Raw genomic sequence first — 18,972 nt, forward strand, 5'->3', positions numbered from 1 at the left:
GTTTGCATATACCCAAATGATAAGAAATACAAATTCCTTATCTTGTTGAGAAATACGAATTCCTTAACTAGAACAATCAGATTTTGAGACCCCCTGAGTCTCCCCTGAAGTCTCTTTACTGTGGGGGTGTGGAGTTGCTGGAAGGAAGTTGAAGAGGAAAGAGAAAGGACTTTGGGTTCTCTGCTCTCGTTTGCTTGCTGTATGACTTTGAACACAGGAAGTGTTGAGTCTGTTTTGCTCCGCTGTCAGATAACTTCCAAGCTAAGTGTTGTATAATAGCAAGTACTCAAGAAATGCTACCTGATAATTCAGAAATGTACCCCAAATGGCTCTCTAGAAAAAAGTCTGGTTGTGTGTGTGTGCGCATGCATGTGTGCATATATGTGTGTGTGTGTGTGTGTGTGTGTGTGAGATCTTTGTTTGGTGAGTTTTACGTAGACTGCCCTCTGAGCTGAGCTTAGGCTTAGTAAGCTTTCTTCATAAAGATTGATTCACATCCCTTTGTCCATGGGCTGCATTCTCTCCAGTTCCTCTGCATGCCTTTATGTGAAGGGTCAAAAAGCAGCTGGGGTGTCCTGGAGCAGGTGAGTTTGGAGCCAACTGGAAGGTTATTGCCTGGGCATCTGTGCACCTCACTCCTTGTTAGCCTGGTAGTCTGCAAAGGCATTGGGCAGCTCGGTCACAGGCCTCTAGGGGTGCCCAGCCTTGTTCTTCCTATACCAGGGCTATCACCCTAATGTACTTTCTTTGCTATGAACTGGTCCTTGCTCTCTGGAATTCTCTTTGTCCTTAAAGTCCCTCTTTGACTGCCTCCTGACACTTGCTTGGCTTCTCTGGGCCCTGAGCCAGGCAGTCCTAGGACATATTTCAGGAGTGGGATGCTGGCATTTCCAGGGCCTGTGGCACAATTGGCTGTACGCAGGCAGTCAAGGGTCACTTTCCTCTGAAGGTTAAATGGTGACCTTGGTCAATGGTTAGCTAGTGTTCACTTAAATAACTTCCCCTGGTTAATGAGTCATGGGACATATTTGAGGACATTCTCACCCTGCAGGTAAACTGGGGTGGTCAAAACTGGTAATCCTGAAATTGCCTTGAGTTATAGAGGGTCTGCAGTGCAGGATCTGATAAGCAGATCCTAGCTACAATCATAAACTAGTGAGATAGGAGCTGCAATACTTGCAGAAGCCAAAGGCTGACCTTGATGCCTACTTTTCCGAGCCTCCTGGATGCTCCCACCTCCCCTGCTTAGGAGCCCTCCTCATACTCAATCTCCGTCTCCTCCCTGCAGTCCCATCACTCCCAGCCTATGTGCCAAGCCTCCCCAGAGTGCTGCAGCACCTGCAGGATGCTGCAGGAGGTTCTGACTGTTGGAAGACAACACAGTGACATGCGACATCTGACAGATGCCATGTGAAATCCCAGCTCAGGTAGTTCTCAATTTCAGCATTAGATTATGCTGGTTTTTAAAGAATAACATGTCTTTGAAAAGTTGCATTATTTTGGGTAGCTATGTCATAAGCTAGTAGGAAATCTGTGTGGAACAGGAAGTGCAGGTGGCAGAGACTAATAGGAAGTTTCCAAAGTTTAGAAAAGTGTGTTGGATTCAGCAGGTGCACACACTTCCTCAGTATGTAAGTGTGAGCTTTGATGACTGAGACAAAAAGGCTTTCTTTCAATTTATGCCTATTACTTTATCAAATGGCTACTTAGGTATTAGGACGCAAGTACTTACTAAGTTCTTAGATAAAATGGGACAGTTGGGTATTTCCTTTTGTCTCTGAGTGCTCTATAAACAAACAAACAAACAAAAACTTGGGAGACACTTGAAGCACTGTGCACTCAGAAGTTTTGAAGCCATACTCTTTGTCACATACTTTTTAAAAAAGATTTATTTATTTGTTTGGAAACACAGTGACAAAGAGTTAGTGAAAGAAAGAATCTTCCCTGTATTAGTTCACCTTCCAAATGGCCACAATAGCCAGGTCTGGGCCAGGCTGAAGCCAGGAGCCAGAAACTCCATACAGGTCTCGCATGTAGTGGCAGGGGACTAAGCACATGGATCCTCTTCCTCTGCCTTCCCAGGAACTGTACACCATGCCAGCCTCTGTCTCACATCCTTCTGTGTCCTCTGTAGTACCTGGTATGGTACTGCACACCACGTAAGGATGTAATGGATGTTGAGTGTGAAATGAAAAATGCTTCTTTTGGGAGTTGGTTCCAGAGTCTGGTCCTAGGAACTGCTGCTGACATGTTGTGAGAGGGGCCATAGGTCTTTGGAGAGGCTGACCTCTGAAATGGTGAGATGGACTCCAAATCTGCCCGTCCACTTGCTAGAGACTTCTGTTCCTTTATGTACGTAATGTGTGTGTACTATAGGTAAAGTAGAAAATAAATACCAATGAAAAAATTAGACTTAAATATAGCCAATCTATTTGGAAATGGCAGCTATTCACATTTTGATTTATGAACTGCTAAAATTTTATTTCTGTAGATGTGAAAGATATATTAAGTGAAGTTAGGATTGTGTTTCATGTACTACTTTGCTCAGGAACACTACATGTACTAAAAGGGCAGAGATGAATTTAATAACAATGAAGTACTGCGTGGTACCTTATACTGTTAGGCATCATTGTTTATTGTTAATTGATGACATTGCCGCTTCAGGATGGTATCTATGTCAGTACTAGCGAGGGTTGTTCATGGACTGGCACCAGATCCAGAGTCAGACGGTAAGGACAGGAATTCCCAGTGAGCCTTCAGAAATTCTGAAGGGATTAATATTCTCATATTTAGTGATTCGTTTTATAAATGGTTTTAATGCAAAAATATTACATATTTAATGCTCATCTGCACAGAAGAAGGAACTGTCGGGAAAGTTGGTTTTTATACACAGTGTACTTCAGCCTCTCATACCCTGAGAGGGACTGTGAAACACACAGTGTGTATTATTTTTCCATTGCCTTTTCTTTCTTTCACTTCGTGGATTTCTTTCAAAGGCAATACTAAGGAGAAAACTAGAGGTCTACTTTATTAAAGTCAGATTTATTGAGGAACAATTTGTATAGAATAAAATTCACCCTTTTAGCATAGAACTCCATGAGTTTGGACAAACATGTGAGGTCTGCTGCTTACCATAGCAATCAAGATACAGATCGGTTATCTCCCAAGTAAATCATTATCTGTCCCTTCATGGTCAATCATTCCCACCATTCTCACTTTCTGGCAATCCTGATGCAAAGTTTGTTGCCAAAGGTTTGCCTTTTTAGAGTAAATGAAATGATACAGTGTGGAGTTTAGAGTCTGATAATGCATGGGATTCACCCATGTGGTTGCATGTATCAGAAGTATTCCTCTGTATGGATGTGCCACTGTTTGTGAATTCATTCATAAGTGCTGGGCTGTTAGGTTATTCCCAAGCTTTGATGATGATGAATAAAGCTGCTGATAACATGTGTGTAGTTTTTGTGTGAACATGGAATTTATGTGTGGACATGTATTTTCATTTCTTTTGAGTAAACATGGTTGTTTCTGGGTATCCAGGGGGGATTGGTTCCAGGACCCCTTGCACATATCGAAGTCTGCAGGTGCTCACGACCGTTTTCTAACACAGGTAGGAGATTTCTAAAGTATGTTTAAAACCATGTCTGGATTTTTTATAATGTCTAATATAGTGTAAATGTTATCTAAGTAGTTATTGTGCTGTATTGTTTAGGGAATAATGACAAGGAAAAAAGTGTGCATGTGTTTAGTAAAGACTTACTTTCCAAATATTTTCTATTTGTTATTGGTTGAAGTCATCCACGTGGAACCCTCGGATACAGAGGGCTGGACTATGTGGTGGTACCACTGCTGAGTCTCATAATAAGTGTTTCTTTTTTCTGTTTAAGAATTCCAAAGTGGTTTGCCATTTTGCATTGCTTGGAGCAATATATGGAAGTTCTGTTGTTATTTAGTTGCCCTAATTTGTTATTGTCAATGTCTCCTTTTGGTTTTGATTTTTGCTGTTTGAGGAGATGTGTAGTGGAATTCATTGTGGTCATAATTTGCATTTCCTTAGTGATTAACAATGTTGAATACTTCTCTGTGGTTTTTACTATTCACACATCTTGATTAAAGTCTATTCCTAGCTTTTATCCCTTTAAAATGTTGAGCTATTTGATTTCTTTTTGTTGAGTTTTGAAATTTATGTATATAATCCAGGAATAAGACATTTATCAAATATGTGTTTTGAAAACTTTTTATCTCTGTGACTTCTGTTTTGATTTTATTAGCTGTATTTTTGAGAAGCATGTATTTTACATTTTGATGAGGTCCAATTTATCAATTTTGTTAGGAGACTATAGTTTTGACATGGTATCTAAGAAATATTGGCTAATGTAAGATCAAATATTTTCTCTTGTCATATAGCTCTAGGTTTTACATTTAAGTGTGATCCATTTTGAGGTATTATTTTATATGGTGACTTGTATAGTCACTGTTTTTTTTTTTTTTTTTTTTGCATAGAGGCATCAAATTGTTTCAGCTGCGTTTGTGGAAAAGGTTTACCTTTTTCTATATATTTACCTTTGCACCTTTGCCAGTGTTGGCTATATCCAGGTGGGGCCTATCTCTGTTCTGTCTCCTGTGTCATTCATTGGTGGGTTTCTCCTTTCATCAGTATCACATTGTCTTGATCACTATATTGTATATTTTTTTAAATAATTATTTTATTTATTTGAAAGAGTTGCAGAGAGAGGTAGAGCCAGAGAGAGAGGGGTCTTCCATTCCACTGGTTCACTCCCCAAATGACTGCAATGGCTAGATCTGAGCTGAGCCGAAGCCAGGAGCCAGGAGCTTCTTCTGGGTCTCCCATGTGGGTGCAGGGGCCCAAAGCCTTCGGCCATTTTCTACTGCTTTCCCAGGCCATAGCAGAGAGTTGGGTCAGAAGTGGAGCAGCCGGGACTCAAAGCAGCACCCATATGGGGTGCTGGCACTGCAGGCGGCAGCTTTACCTGCTATGCCACAGCGCCGGCCCCGGGGCTGAAGGTTTCAGTTCTTCCACACCGTCCCCAGATACAGAGCATCACCAGCACAGCACATGCTGCCTCTTCTCCAGGTGATTAAAACTTTTGTTCTTTGAGGGAAGAAGGATGGTGAGAAGTTCTGAGCCTTTCACAGAATCCACCCCTTCCTCTGGGCTTCACCACAGGGGACAGCGTTCGCTGGACTCAAGTCCTGCCTCCAGTCTGTCTCTGCCAGCAGAGAGAGAGATTCTTGAAGAACAGTGGGTGTTAACCCTGCTGTCTCTGCAACTCCCGGTGACTCTGTTCTCTTCTACTAGCCCATACCTGGTCTCCAGGTATCTTTGGGAAATTTCGCTGAATTCTCCTTATCTAATTGATAGGACATTGAAGCCGCCACTTCTTTCTACTGCCTCAGTTCCCTGCTCTCATCAAAAACAGTGATGGTTTTGCAAATTATCCAGGTTTTTCTTATTCTTAGTGCATGGGTTATTTTCTTTACGGGTTTCTACTTTCTGTGAGGAAGCCAGAAGACCTAGTAATTCATTTTTATTTTACAGAAGTGCTGGTTTATGATGAATTGGAAATTTAATTCAAAGCAATCACTACTGGTTGTTTAAGAATTGCTGGCCTGTACCTTCCTGAGCTGATTTATCTTTTCATTCTCTGCCACCTCTTGGTGTAATTAGGTCTCTGGATTTGTTACCTGGTAGTAAACCTGGCTTTCTCTTGTTAGGTTTACAGCTTTCCAATCAAAATTCTAGTACAGCAGAATTTGCTGACTATATCTGGACTCACCCTACTGGCAGCCCTCCCTCCCTTCAAAAAATACTTATTGAGGCCACATTGTGACACAGTAGGTGAAGCAGAGGGATGTTACGCTGGCATCCCGTATGAGCTCTAGTTCAAGTCCTGGCTGCTCCACTTCTGATTCAACTCCCTGCTAATGGTCCGGGAAAGCAGTGGAAGATGGCCCAAGTAGCTGGGTTCCTGCCACCCGTGTGGGAGATCCAGAAGGAGTTGCAGGCTCCTGGCTTTGGCTTGACTGAGCCCTGTTCATTGCAGCCATTAAGAAAATGAACCAGTGGATGGAAAATCTCTCTCCGTAACTCTTCTTTCAAATAACTAAAATAAATCTTTAAAAAGCTAATTATTGAGGTGAAATCCATATACATTAACCATTTTCAAATGAAATTTTGTTCAGTGCAACTTAGTGTAATCACAGTTTAATGCAAAAGCACCTCACTCTAGATCCAAACATTTCCATTAGTCCAAAATAAATCCCCTTACTCTTTAAGCAGTGTCCTTCCATTCCTCTCTACTCCAAAGTACTAATTTGAATTCTGTTTCTGTGGATTTATCTATTTCTTAGAAATATATAAACATAATTATAAAATTATATATTTATTGTAAATGGAGATTTCCATGATGTTTTGTGTGTGGCTTCTTCCACATAGCATACATAATGTTTGCAAGGCGAACTCACATTGTAGCATGTGTCATGATTTCATCCCTTTTTATGGCTGAATAACATTCTGCTCTCTAGATATACCACAGTCTGTTTATCCATTCATCCTCGAATGGGCCTTTGAGATGTTTCTACTTTTTGGTCATTATGATTGGCATTGCTGTGGTCATGCTTCTATATGTACTTGTTTGGGTACCTGTTTTGGGTTCTTTTTAGTAAGTATCTGGGAGTGGAATTGCTTGCTGTCCACTTCTGACTGTACGATGTTTCACCACATCCCTCTTTGAGTTCAGTGTTCCCAGAGAGCCTTGATTTTTCACTACTGAAATGAGAAAGGCAAGGAGCTTCTCTTGCGACTCTTCTCACCCAGTCACCTTTGTGACTTCCCTTAGGAAACTTCTGGGTTCTCCTTTAGGACTTTTTAAAAATCAACTCCGTGACTCCCTTAGATGGAAGACACGCCTTGGCAAAATCCAGCCAGGTAAAGGGTGGGTTGTTTTTAACAGTCAGAGGTCCTTTGAGAGGTAGTGAGTTTCCCATGACAGGAGATGCTGCAGGTAGCTTACGGGAGAGGCCCCTCACAGTCCTGGCCTCTGGGGCCTCTGATGTTCTGACCCTGAGGTCTTTGTCCTCTAACAGCAGGTGTGGGGTGCAGAACCACTAGGGCTTTTCCTGTGGTGGAGTTTGAAACGAGAGCAGCTGATGGAGTCTGTCGCTTTCCTGACTTCCGGAGAATGGGGAACACATTTTCAGCCCTTTTGGTTCTTTCAGGTCGTGGGAATGATGTGTCAATAAACCCGAGTCCTTTTCCCAGACTGAAGCAGATGATTTGTGTCTTCTGATTAGTCACAGCAGAATGGCCGTGTGTTTCCTATCAGAACTGAGGCTGTCTCAACAAAGTGCAGCCTGGTATCTGCCCTGGGGTTAAAAGCTGTTCACCGGGCTGGCGCCGCGGCTCACTAGGCTAATCCTCCGCCTTGCGGCTCTGGCACACCAGGTTCTAGTTCTGGTTGGGGCGCCGGATTCTGTCCTGGTTGCCCCTCTTCCAGACCAGCTCTCTGCTGTGGCCAGGGAGTGCAGTGGCAGATGGCCCAAGTGCTTGGGCCCCGCACCCCACGGGAGACCAGGATACGCACCTGACTCCTGCCGTCAGATCAGCGCGGTGTGCCGGCCGCAGCACACTGGCCGCGGCGGCCATTGGAGGATGAACCAACAGCGAAGGAAGACCTTTCTCTTGTCAGGGTCATGGAAACGGGCTGAATGTTTGAATAAATGAGTAGACAGATGGAAAGGTGAAAGGGCCACCCCTTACATGGAAGCCCACGTAGGCCTCTCGGTTCCCTGGCCTCTCATTTGCCCTGTCTCATGTCTCTGGCTTCCCTTCTCCCACATGCCTGCTTCTCACTCTGTTCCAACCACATGGCCTTGCTTCAGTTTCTAGAATACACCAAGCAAGCTCCTGCCCTAGGGCCTTTTTCTCTATTCTATTTGCCTTAAAGCCTCCTCTCAGAAATCCATTTGGCCAATTTACTTTTTCTAGGTCTTTACTAGACTTTCACCTTTGCAATGAGGCTCGTGTGAACCATTACACTTAATGCTGCCAGTTGCACTCACCCCCACCAGTATCATCTCAGCCCTTTTAGCCAGGCTCTCCATTCTCTGTTCTCAGAACACTACTTTTTAAGAAACTGCATCTAACTTATTAACCTTAGTATTTATCATCACTTTCCTCCCACTAGAATTTAAGCTTCACCAGGTGAGGAGTTCTGTAATTTTTTTTTTCCCATGGATGTATCCCAGACTCCTAGAACAATGCCAAGTTCATTATAAATGCCTATAATAGAGTGAACCACCCGCCCCCGAAGGATAGGTCCTCCTGGAACCTGTGCATATGACCTTATTTGGGAAAAAGCGATAAGTTCAGGAGCCCAAAATGAAATCTTCTTGGATAAGGGTGGGTCCCAAATTCAATGCCAGGTCCTTATAAGAGAAGAGGAAGGGAAATAGACATAGGCATAGGAGAGAAGACCATGAGAAGACCTCGGAGACTGGAGTTTTGTAGCTCCAAGCCCGGGAATGCCTTGAGTCAGTTGAAGCTGGAGGAGACAAGGACAGATTCTCTCTTGGAGCCTTTGTAAGGAGTGCTGTCCTGCCGGCTCCTTGCTTTCATACACTGGGCCTGCAGAACTGTGAGAGAACATACGATTCTGTGGTTTTAAGCCACCACATTTGCAGTCATCTGTTGCCATGGCCCCAGAAAATGAATACAGGGCCCAGTGGGCGTTTGTTGAATGAGTAAATGCAAGTCTTGTTGACACCAATGTGACCTCCAGTTGAAATAATTCTTTAGCTTTCAGTAGTTATCAGTGCCTGTGAGTAAATGTGCATGTCTGACATTTAAGAGGTATCCTGTTTTCTGGATGGTACATTTGTGCACTAGAAACCTAAGCTTCCTTGGTATTCTCGCCCACTATACTTAAAAGCTTAAGGTCTTCCTTAACCCCCAAATAATTGCTTTCACTGTCAGGCTGTCAGTAGCATACAGGGAACGAATTCACAAACTATTTGTTCTTCAGGCAGTGGATGGGAACCCCCGTGGGTCTCTAACCATAAAATATCTGTGTCATTCCCCAATTCCATTGTGCATCCCTCCTGCTGTATTTAAGCTAATTCTCAGTTATTGTTGCTTTTGGAAGAGCCAGACCTAAGCACCCGTGCGATCGTCCTTCCTGGGCTTGACAAGGGTTATTTGGCCTCCCCCAGGCCCACTCTGGGTGCGTGCTGGGCTTGTGATGCAGTGTGGTACTAACCATCGGCTCCTTGTAGGAGATGGAAGGTAAATCAAATTGAAAACACCCTTCCTGTGTCGTGCGTCTTCCAAATGTCCTCAGGTCTCTATTACATCTTCTGGAGGCTGCCAGATTCTCTGCGGGACAAGCGGAAGCTGGAGCAGCTCCTCGGCAGCGACAGAAGGTGCCATTAGCAGAAATACATCATCTCCCAGTGGTGTTAGTTGTAGCGGAGTCGTGATCATGTCCATTCTTCTGCCAGAGCAGGGAGAGAGCCCTCAGAGGCAGGGGCTGCTGGTAACAGAGACTCCATCATTCTGAAATAGCCTCCCTGCCCCCCGCCCGGAGTCCCAGAGCAGCTATTTCTGCCCGGATGCAGCGAGAGTTGCACAGGGCTTATTCCAGGCATTGATCTTTCACCAGAGTCTCCCCGCTTCCTGGATCCTGGACCTTCCTTAGCAGGGGGAAGGTGGGGCGTGGGCCCGCACACAGCTGAGCTGTTGCCTTGGCTGGGCTGGACCCACCCCCTTCCAGGTGTTGCTCATTAGATGTCTTTTCAGAGAAATTCTGTGCGCTCAGTCACGGTTCTGGAACTGCAGCTCGCATGGCCTGTCAGAGCAGTTTGCTGAGCCTACCCCCGGAGCGTTTGGGGTTGGCATGGCCCTGGCATTTCTTGCAGGTTTCCAGGTGAGACCAGTGCCACCAACCCAGGCACCAAAGTGGAGAGCCACTGGTTTGGGTGCAGAAGAGATGATGGCCTTGTGTTCTGTGCCCCCAAGTCAGGGCCTCAGGAAGCCCACTCGGGGAAGTCTGGGCCTTCGGAGGCCAGACTAGAAGCTGTCTCTGTTTGTAGAAGGCAGTGACATCACCTCTTGTGTATCTGCTGCTCACTTGTGCAAGTTACCTCTCACTCCCAGGAGGAGGGAGACAGTACCTGCCCACCTTGCTCCAGTTCCCAGGTCTCTTACCTCTGCCTCCTCCCCCACCTCCATCAGCCCTAGGGGTGCTAACAGCTTCCCCATATGCCGATCTGTGGAAGCCTGCAGGTGTCTTTGTGGCCCCTCTGGCACTGCCCATTAAACACACCCTTCTTTAACATTCTTCATTGGCCCACTTGTGTTCATGCTGATGGTCTGGTTCTTGCTTGTACAGTGTCCTTGGGGATTTCTCCCCTGGAGGAAAAAGAGTCTTTTGTAGGCAGAGACTGAGCCAAAATCATTAAGTCTTTATCTCAAGGGCAGTTTTGTCGCCCACAGTATAAGGTGGAATTATCCCATAGTCCGAAAGGAATTGCAGAAGTAAGAAATTGATACCAGATGGAAAGATGGCAGTGTGATCAGCACTTACTCCAGGCTTGGGGAAGTACCAGCCTCTCAGTGGTTCAGAACTTGAGCCTGGGGTGGAAGACGGCCTGCTCACAGCTGGGGAGATGCCCTTTGGTATTTGGGTTCCTGATCCAGCTGACCAGTGAACAGAGCTGTCATTGGACAGTTGCTGGGCATCTACCCTGGCCCAGCCCTGCTGTGGGTGCCACCACACACAGCTAGAGCCAGTGGTTTCTGGGGCCAAGAGTGGAGGGATTGCATTTCTGTTTTAGGCATGTATGTAATGTGAAAAGAATCCCAATCCTACTTAACCTACCAGACAGCTTAGGCTTTGCCTCCTCCAAGAAGCCTTCCCTGACAAGCCCCTTGCCACTAAATCTTGGAAGTTCTTCTGAGTTACTATTTTTACATTTGTCTTATTTCTCCAAAATGAATTGTGAGTTACGCATAGTTGACAGTTGTACTTTTTACCTGCTCTTTGTCAGCCACAAGGCCAGGTGTACCTATACCCATTGTAGACACTTCTTGGTCAATGGGCAGCATATTCCTGAAATGATATAAAAGATGTAAAAATTGAAAAACAGACCAAAACACCATCTTCTCATCCAGATAGCCCACAGTCATCACCAACCTTGGCGCCAGCTCTTGCTCACCAAATGGACATGTACTTCAGTTTAATGTCAGGACCACAGGGCTTCTGAGCACATGTCCAGTGGGCCTGGGTATCAACTGTCTGTGAAGGACCTTCAAAGAGTGCATGCAGGTGCCGGTGCTATGACACAGCAGCCTGAGCTCCTGCTTGCAATGTAGCTTCCCATGTTGGGAGTGGTGGTTCAAGTGTAGGCTGCTCTGCTTCTGATCCAGCTTCTTGCTTAAGTGCCTGGGAAGGCAGCAGATGATGACTCAAGTATTTGGGCCCCTGCCATCAGGATGGAGTTCTTGGCAGCTGCTTTGTCCTGGCCTAGCCCTGGCTGCTGCGGTCATTTGAACCAGCAGATAGAAGAAATCTCTCTCAGTCTCTGTTGCTCTGACTTTAAAACAAGTAAGTAAATCTATTTTTTTAAATGCATTGAAAATGAAAAACACACACATGTAAGATTTTTTTCTTTCTACCAAAATAAGCTTATCTTTTAATTCCATTTTCCATGAACTTTTTAAAGTACACTCATGTTTCTCCCATCCTGCTAAAGTGCTGAATACTTTGCATGAAGCTCAAGGAAGACATTTGATGATCTTAATTAACAATATCAGTGACAAGGCCTCCATCCTTTGGGGGCACTGTTTGGCCTGCTGATAAATGTTCATTCTATTCCCAAGAGAAAACTTCTCTTCCAGGAATGTACAGCAAAATCAATCAAGCCTTCTTCCTGTCTGAAGCCAACTCCTGCAGCCGCGTGACGATTGCCATCCGTTGCCCCCAGCTCTGGAGGAAGCAGACTCCCCTTTTCCTTCTTTACCTCGCATCGGTGGCTTCTCCTTTGCAATACAGTCTTTCCCATCAGATTTTTGAGACCTGAGACCTTCTCCCTGTGAACAACCAGCCACTCTACTCAAAGCCCTCTTCAGCTTTCTCTCTTTCCTTTGTAGTGTCAAGCGTAACAAAAGATTTATCTGCTCTGTTGATGATTTCCGTTTCTTTACTTTCGGCTCTCCAGCCTGGATCCCTGTGGACTTTGGGTCCCGTTGCTCTGCCGTTAGTTTACTTCTCCAGTGATTGCCATGTGGCAGAGTCCAGCAGGCTGCTCAGTGCTTGTGTTACTTGGCCTTTTGTAGATGCTGGAAACTACTGCTCACCCCTAAGGCAGTCTTGTCTTGGCTTTTGTGACCCCTGGGATTTTTCTACCTCCCTCCCCGGCCCCTCTCCTGCTCTCTCAGTGCAGGCTTATCTATAACTTCCTAGCCAATAAATGTTGAACCAGCTCAAAACCGAGCCATGGATCTGTCTTCTCATTCCATCGTTTCTATCTTGGTGGTTTCATTCACTTCCCTGATTTTGTAGGGCAGAAAGAAAGAGGAACAGGTCCCCACAAACCCCTTTATTTCTTTAGTGGACTCTGGCTGGATCTGGGACTCCAGTGTTGATTGAGAAGAGAAGAGTATAAAGTTTTATTCATTTCGTATGTACACAGTGATCTTCGCAACAGTGAAGTCTGAAGAAATGACCAAAGCATGATGCCTTTATATTTCTTAGGCAAAGAACTTAAGTTGGTGAAGGAGTGACAGAGTAAAGGGAGAGAAGCCCTTAGGGGGTTGCTGCCTGCAGGAAAAGTCATGCCTAATGGCCCTTTTTGAAGTTGCAGTTCTTAGAGAGCCTTCGGGTGAAATCATCAGTATACCAGGTCTGGCATCCTTTGCGATGCCACATCTTACTCCTTCAGTTTTACCTAGTACCTGCGTGTACCCGGGTTGTGTCCTCTGGGATCCCTGGTGGCATCTGTCTCTGCCTTCTTGTCCTGTCTCAGATGATTCAAAAGCCCTCATGGATGCAGCCAGCACTCCTCCAGAGACCCCAAGATCCCAGGGAATGGCTTTGCCACCCATGAGGGTATGTGAGTGAGGAACCGGAGTTGACCAGTCAGGCCCAGCATTGCTCCAGTTTTACTCCCTCACTGTCACAGTCAGGGTCTCTAGAAAGGCAGAATCAGAGAGATGTGTAGATATGTATACAAAGTGGGAATTTATCAGGGGAATGGGCCCATCTGAATACCACAGCTGAGAAGGTACAAGGCAGGTCATCTGCAGGCTGCTGACCCTGGGGTGTTGACAGCATGGCTCAGTCCAAGTCCAAGGATCTCGGAACCAGGGAAGACAAGGGTGTAATTCTCAGTTTGAAATCCTAAGCCTGAGTGCTAATAAGGGGGCCACTGGTGTAAGTCCTGGAGTCCAGGGGCTGGTAGCTGATAGCCAAGGTGGGAGACCAGCTCTCATGGCCAGAGACCAGTTCACCTTCTGCAGTTCGTCTCTGCAGCCTGCAGCCAGGTCGTGGTGCTCGCCCCCTTGAGGCTGGGTCTTCCCCTCTTAGTCAGCTCTGACTTGCTTATCTCCTTTAGAAATACCCGCTTAGACTAGCCCAAAATAATGCATTTCTAGGTGACCACATGTTCCTTAATCCAGCCAAGCTCTCACCATAAAATTAACCATCACCCATTTTTCAAAATCAACCATTTTTATTCTTAACCAAGAAGAATTACGTTGTTCAAACCATATCATGTGGAGTTTATTTTTTATTTTTTTATTTTTTGACAGGCAGAGTGGACAGTGAGAGAGAAAGGTCTTCCTTTTCCGTTGGTTCACCCTCCAATGGCCGCTGCGGCTGGTGCGCTATAGCCAGTGCACCATGCTGATCCAAAGCCAGGAGCCAGGTGCTTCCTCCTGGTCTCCGATGCGGGTGCAGGGCCCAAGGACTTGGGCCATCTGCCACTGCACTCTTGGGCCACAAAAGAGAGCTGGACTGGAAGAGGAGCAACCAGGACAGAATCTGGCGCCCCGACCAGGGCTAGAACCCGGTGTGCCAGCGCCACAGGCAGAGGATTAACCTATTGAACCATGGCGCCAGCTGGAGTTTATTTTTTAAACTCTAGACTAGGATAATAGCCTCTCAGCAAATCTGTCTCCATCAGGTACTGACTCCCTGCCATTTCCTCTGCTTCTTTCTTTAGATCTTTGCAAAATACAGACACAACAGGTCCTGTTTCTGCTTCAAATCTTGCACTGGCTTAGTCTTAACTTTTGGTGAAAGGTCACATTCTCTGTGGTGGTCTACACCTTACATAGCCTGCTACCAAATCTCTAGCTCCATGTCAGGTCATCAGTATCCCTCACAGACACATCCATACTCACACAACCTCATATTCACCCTCATATGTACTCTGACATAGTCATATGCATACATATACTCAAATATACTTGAACACACAATAGTCACATACATATAATCTGCCGTACCCTAACTACACACAGTCACACATACACACACTCACATTCACATACACACTCCCACACTGTCATTTTCAGTAGTCCTGGGGTGCCATCTCCCTGCCACCACGTGCCTTTGGATATGTTTTCCCCTGTCTCAAACACGTGATAGCCCTTCTGCATCCCAGCTCAGGTTATCCCTGCCCTGGGCAGCCTTCTTCCAAGACCAGACCAGACCCTGCTCTTCTGTGGACCCTGACAGCAGCAGGAGTCGCTTGTCCCCAGCTCTTGCTGATCTGCAGTGTGACCCACCTGTGCACACTATTGTGTTTCTTTATTATCTTAAATAATTTTTTTTTTTTTTGACAGGCAGAGTGGACAGTGAGAGAGAGAGACAGAGAGAAAGGTCTTCCTTTGCCGTTGGTTCACCCTCCAATGGCCGCCGCGGCCGGCGCGCTGCAGCTGGCGCACCGCGCTGATCCGATGGCAGGAGCCAGGTACTTATCCTGGTCTCCCATGGGGTGCAGGGCCCAAGCACCTGGGCCATCCTCCACTGCACTCCCGGGCCACAGCAGAGAGCTGGCCTGGAAGAGGGGCAACCGGGACAGAATCCGGCGCCCCAACCGGGACTAGAACCCGGTGTGCCAGCGCTGCTAGGCAGAGGATTAGCCTAGTGAGCCGCGGCGCCGGCCAGAATCTTTAAGCTGTTCAGGACAGAGCCCACATCTTTTCTGTGCTCATCACTGTATCCTCAGCACCCACCTTGGACCAGTCTGTACTCAGTGCCCACTCACGGAATGAACAGAAGACTTTGGAAGAGTAAAGTGAAACCACTTCAATTGGCCACAAAGCCTGGGTTGAACAAACCACCACACCTAAATGTTCAAATCCCAATCCACCAAGTTAGAACTGAGAAAGTTCATTTGAAAGTCATGTTTCAGGCTTCCAGCATAAATTACATGCAGTTGTGCAAACATGTCAAAGTTTAGTAAATTGAATTTGTTTAATGTAAACAACTTTTGACCAAAATAATAACACAGCTTTAGAAAAAGACATTAGGCACCCACTTTTGAAGAGTTTGTATAATTTAGCACACAAGAAAACTTTGCTGTAATTATATGCAGACATATACAAAGGATAAATGTTATTTACTTGCTCCAACCTCCATAAAATAAACCTCCAACCATGCTTCAGCTTGCTGCATTAATCCTCATTTAGAAGTCACTCCCATCAAGAGTTGGGGGCTTCGTGGGCTCTCATCCTTTCTGCGTGTCAAAATTAGCCCATTAAATTAGAACCACGTTGGGAGCACAGGTGACGCCAGCATTCCCGCACCAGTCCAAGGAGCACTTAAAAGGGGCCACGTGAAGTTGATTAAAACCTTACCTGTCAAACCCAGTACAGGCACATTTGAAAATCTTTAATGTAATTAAGAGAAGCACATTATGGGAGGTCAAGTGACTTTCTTTTTGAATTCCACTTCTAATCTGTCGTCAAATGGATGGAAATTGCCGGCCAGGGGAGTTAATGAAAGCTGCATGAGCTGGCGAGGAAGGGGGAGGCGGGAGGCAGGCGTGGAGGAGCTGGCCCCAGGGGGGCTCTGTCTGCACCCAGCAGTGAGGGGTGGGCTGGGGGGAGCCACGCCAAGCACCCTGCATTCTGCCAGCAGGCTCTGCCCCTCTCTGAGCACCCTGGGGCCTGCAGGATAAGGGTAGAGGGGTGTCCATAGCTCCCTGCTTATCAGTGAGTTCGATCTGTGGCCAGACGGCTGGCAGCCTGGGCAGGCAGAGTGGAGCCGGCGCCGGCCCTTGTCACCCTTCACTCAGAGCCGCCTGATTAGCATCAGGGTTCAGCTCGCCTCTAGCAGAATCCCCCAAAGAGCAGCAGAAGGGGGGGGGGCGCGTCCACCCCAGCCTCCAGCTCGCCAGCTGCCTCTGCGATCCCAGCCCTTCCAAGGGATAGGTCCCCTAGCTCCGCAGCCTTCAGCACCTTGGAGCTGGGGAAGAATCAGGACACCCGGCTATTGCCATGGGTCCCCTTCTGGGCTCGTGGCTTCCTGGCTTGCTAAACCCAGCAGCTCTCACTGCACTGAGTGTGTCCTGGCTCCAGAGACCCTGGTGCAGTCTTAATGCCAGGACACTGCCTTTCGGAGTTTACTCAATGCTCTGCCGTGTGTTCTAGCCTGAGGGTGCTGTTGACAGAAGGCAGACTTTTCTCCTGTAGTTGCTTTCTCTCTCCCTTTCTCTCTTTCTCTACCCACCCCCACTGTCTCTCCCCCTCTCCCCTTCTCCCTTTCCCTCTTCCTCTCTCCCCTTGCATTTGTCTATATTAGCAGAAGTATCTGTGTTTGAAAAAGGATTACATCTGTCACAATGTTGCTACTTAAGATTACCCCTTTGCTTGGAAACTGACATGAGAATAAGCAACACATTAAGTCTTCTCAGGGCATTGGTATGGAGAGGTTTCCAAACTGCAGAGCTTGACCTCCTTAACTCAGCCCTCTTCCTCTGCCTCTCTGCTGCTAGCTTGAGGATGGGCAGGATACATCAGAAATGTCCTAGTTTGGAAATATCTCTGAGGCTTCATGGGAAAGACTGCCTGTCTCCTGTGGTTGGTAGTATTTAAGAGTTATTTGGAACAGAATGGACAGTCTAGGCCAAGTAAGAATATTCAGAAGCATCTCATAATATCTGAGAAGCTCCAAGACTTGCCTCAGAGGGTCTTCTCCATTGTGAGAATGGTGGGGGAGGGGTGGCAGGTGCACAGGGATGAAACATTTATTACAAGGGCCTCTAGAGAGAATTCTCTTCAAGCAAACTTGAATTGCCTTGTCCACCAGGCATGTTTAGTCAGTGCCCCAAATGAAAAAAAGGAAGCTTGAGGTGGGGTTTGACAGATAAGGAAGGCGGGGGAAGTTAAACCTGAAAGTGATCTAAAACCAGACCAGAGCGTAGGTCAAAGTGATCGGAAAAAGTCCTCCCCTCGCATTCGGTTGCTTTCTCGACCAATGAAAAGTTCCGTATGCAGCCCCTTCTCTCCCCATCTCTGGTCTGTAACAGAAAGGACGGTGTTTCCAGGGAGTAAGATAAGTCTGCAGCTGAAGGTCACCCTCAGGCAGTGGCAATGGACAAGACTTCTGCCCACACCCTCCACTGGATGGTCAGCCTCCCCCACCCCTGTTCCCCCATCACAAGTTCACAGGTAAAAGCGAAAAGTTACTCTGGGCTTCTCTTCCAAAAAAACCTGTCTGTTCACCATGGTAACCGTTCCCCTGTCGGAGGTGGCTGTTGGGAAGGAGGTGCAGAGGTCGCAGGGCAGGGCGTTGTGCCCTCCTCTCTTCCTGTCCTTTTTTTTTTTTTTCCCTCCCTTTCTTCCTCGGAGGGATCCAGGCTGGTGTGCAGCACTATTTAAAGCGAAGATGCCAAATGAAAAGCTCCTCGTTTAAAGTTGGTGCTTATACAAAGCTGCTTTGTGGTTTTTTTCGGCCTGTCAGACTTGTCAGGCCTAGTAAGAAAAAGTATATTGTTTCCAGCACTTGGATTCCTTTCTCCCTGACATCTGCCACTCTGTAAAGATGATAAATTCCTGCCTCATTAGCCAAGGGTGTGGGATTACAGGCTGACAACACATTAATCACCAGCCTCTGTGGCAGGCTGACTAGCAATAGGCATTGTTAACAAAACTTTTCTAATATGTCACTCTTCTCTATGACAGCCTGTAATCAATCATTGTGATTGACGGCGCTGATAGATTACACTATTTATACTTTGTGTAATGAGAGATAGTGTTTCCACCTACTGTCATTTCTGGGCTAGTGCTGGAGGATCCCTGAATGGAAACAAACATCACAAACAGGGCAAGCCCTCGTCACCCCAAAAATATCCCCAGAAAGACCCCACCTTCCCAAGTCCCAGGCTGGGCCTCCACCTTTGGAAATGAAAAAGGCAGAGTATGACAACTTTGGCTGTTTATTCTGGGATCCGGGATCGTGGGACAGTGCCTGGAAGGACAGAAGTCTTTTGGCTTTGCACAGAGAGAGCTCCTTGAGGTACAAGTGGTCCCAGGTATTGACAGGTCAAGTTGACACAGGTAGGAGGCTCCCCTAGCAGCCGCCGTCCCTCCCCTCATCAGCTTACGTGTGTGCAGTGGAGCAGTCAGCGCCTCCTCCCCTGCCAGCCGAGAGATGATTTAGATGTTGATAAAATATTTGTTCTTTCCTGGCTCTAAGGGCAAATATTATCCTTGTTTCCCATAATCGTGCAGTGCTGCAAAAGTCAACAGCACCCGGAGCAAGGACAAAACCAATACTCGGAGAGGAGCCCTTTGCTGCAGGCCTTTGCTGGGACTTGCTTTTCCTTTCCCCTTTGAAGCTCAGCAGATTGCAAACAGGGTAAGAATGAATCAGCCGAGCTGAAAGGCATGCGGGCTCGCACGTGATGGGTGTTTTTGGAGGGCCCTTTCAGTCATTTTTATTT

At 46.5% G+C, this 18,972-nt stretch overlaps 1 protein-coding gene across 17 annotated transcripts in view; it reads left to right on the plus strand.

Moving 5' to 3' along the window:
* Positions 1-18,972, plus strand: part of LRMDA (leucine rich melanocyte differentiation associated) — a 1,127,870-nt gene that overhangs the window by 684,234 nt on the left and 424,664 nt on the right. The window contains exons 1-2 of one of the 17 annotated variants that reach the window (XM_070057887.1): positions 17,945-18,586; positions 18,761-18,887. The exons of the other annotated variants lie outside the window; for them this stretch is intronic. Coding sequence (XP_069913988.1) covers positions 18,433-18,586; positions 18,761-18,887 — 281 coding nt within the window. The 5' untranslated portion in view covers positions 17,945-18,432. Of the gene's footprint in view, positions 1-17,944; positions 18,587-18,760; positions 18,888-18,972 lie in introns of those variants that run through there. 17 annotated transcript variants of the gene reach the window in all.

Source organism: Oryctolagus cuniculus, chromosome 15 (assembly GCF_964237555.1).
Source record: "Oryctolagus cuniculus chromosome 15, mOryCun1.1, whole genome shotgun sequence".
Lineage (NCBI taxonomy): Eukaryota > Metazoa > Chordata > Mammalia > Lagomorpha > Leporidae > Oryctolagus > Oryctolagus cuniculus.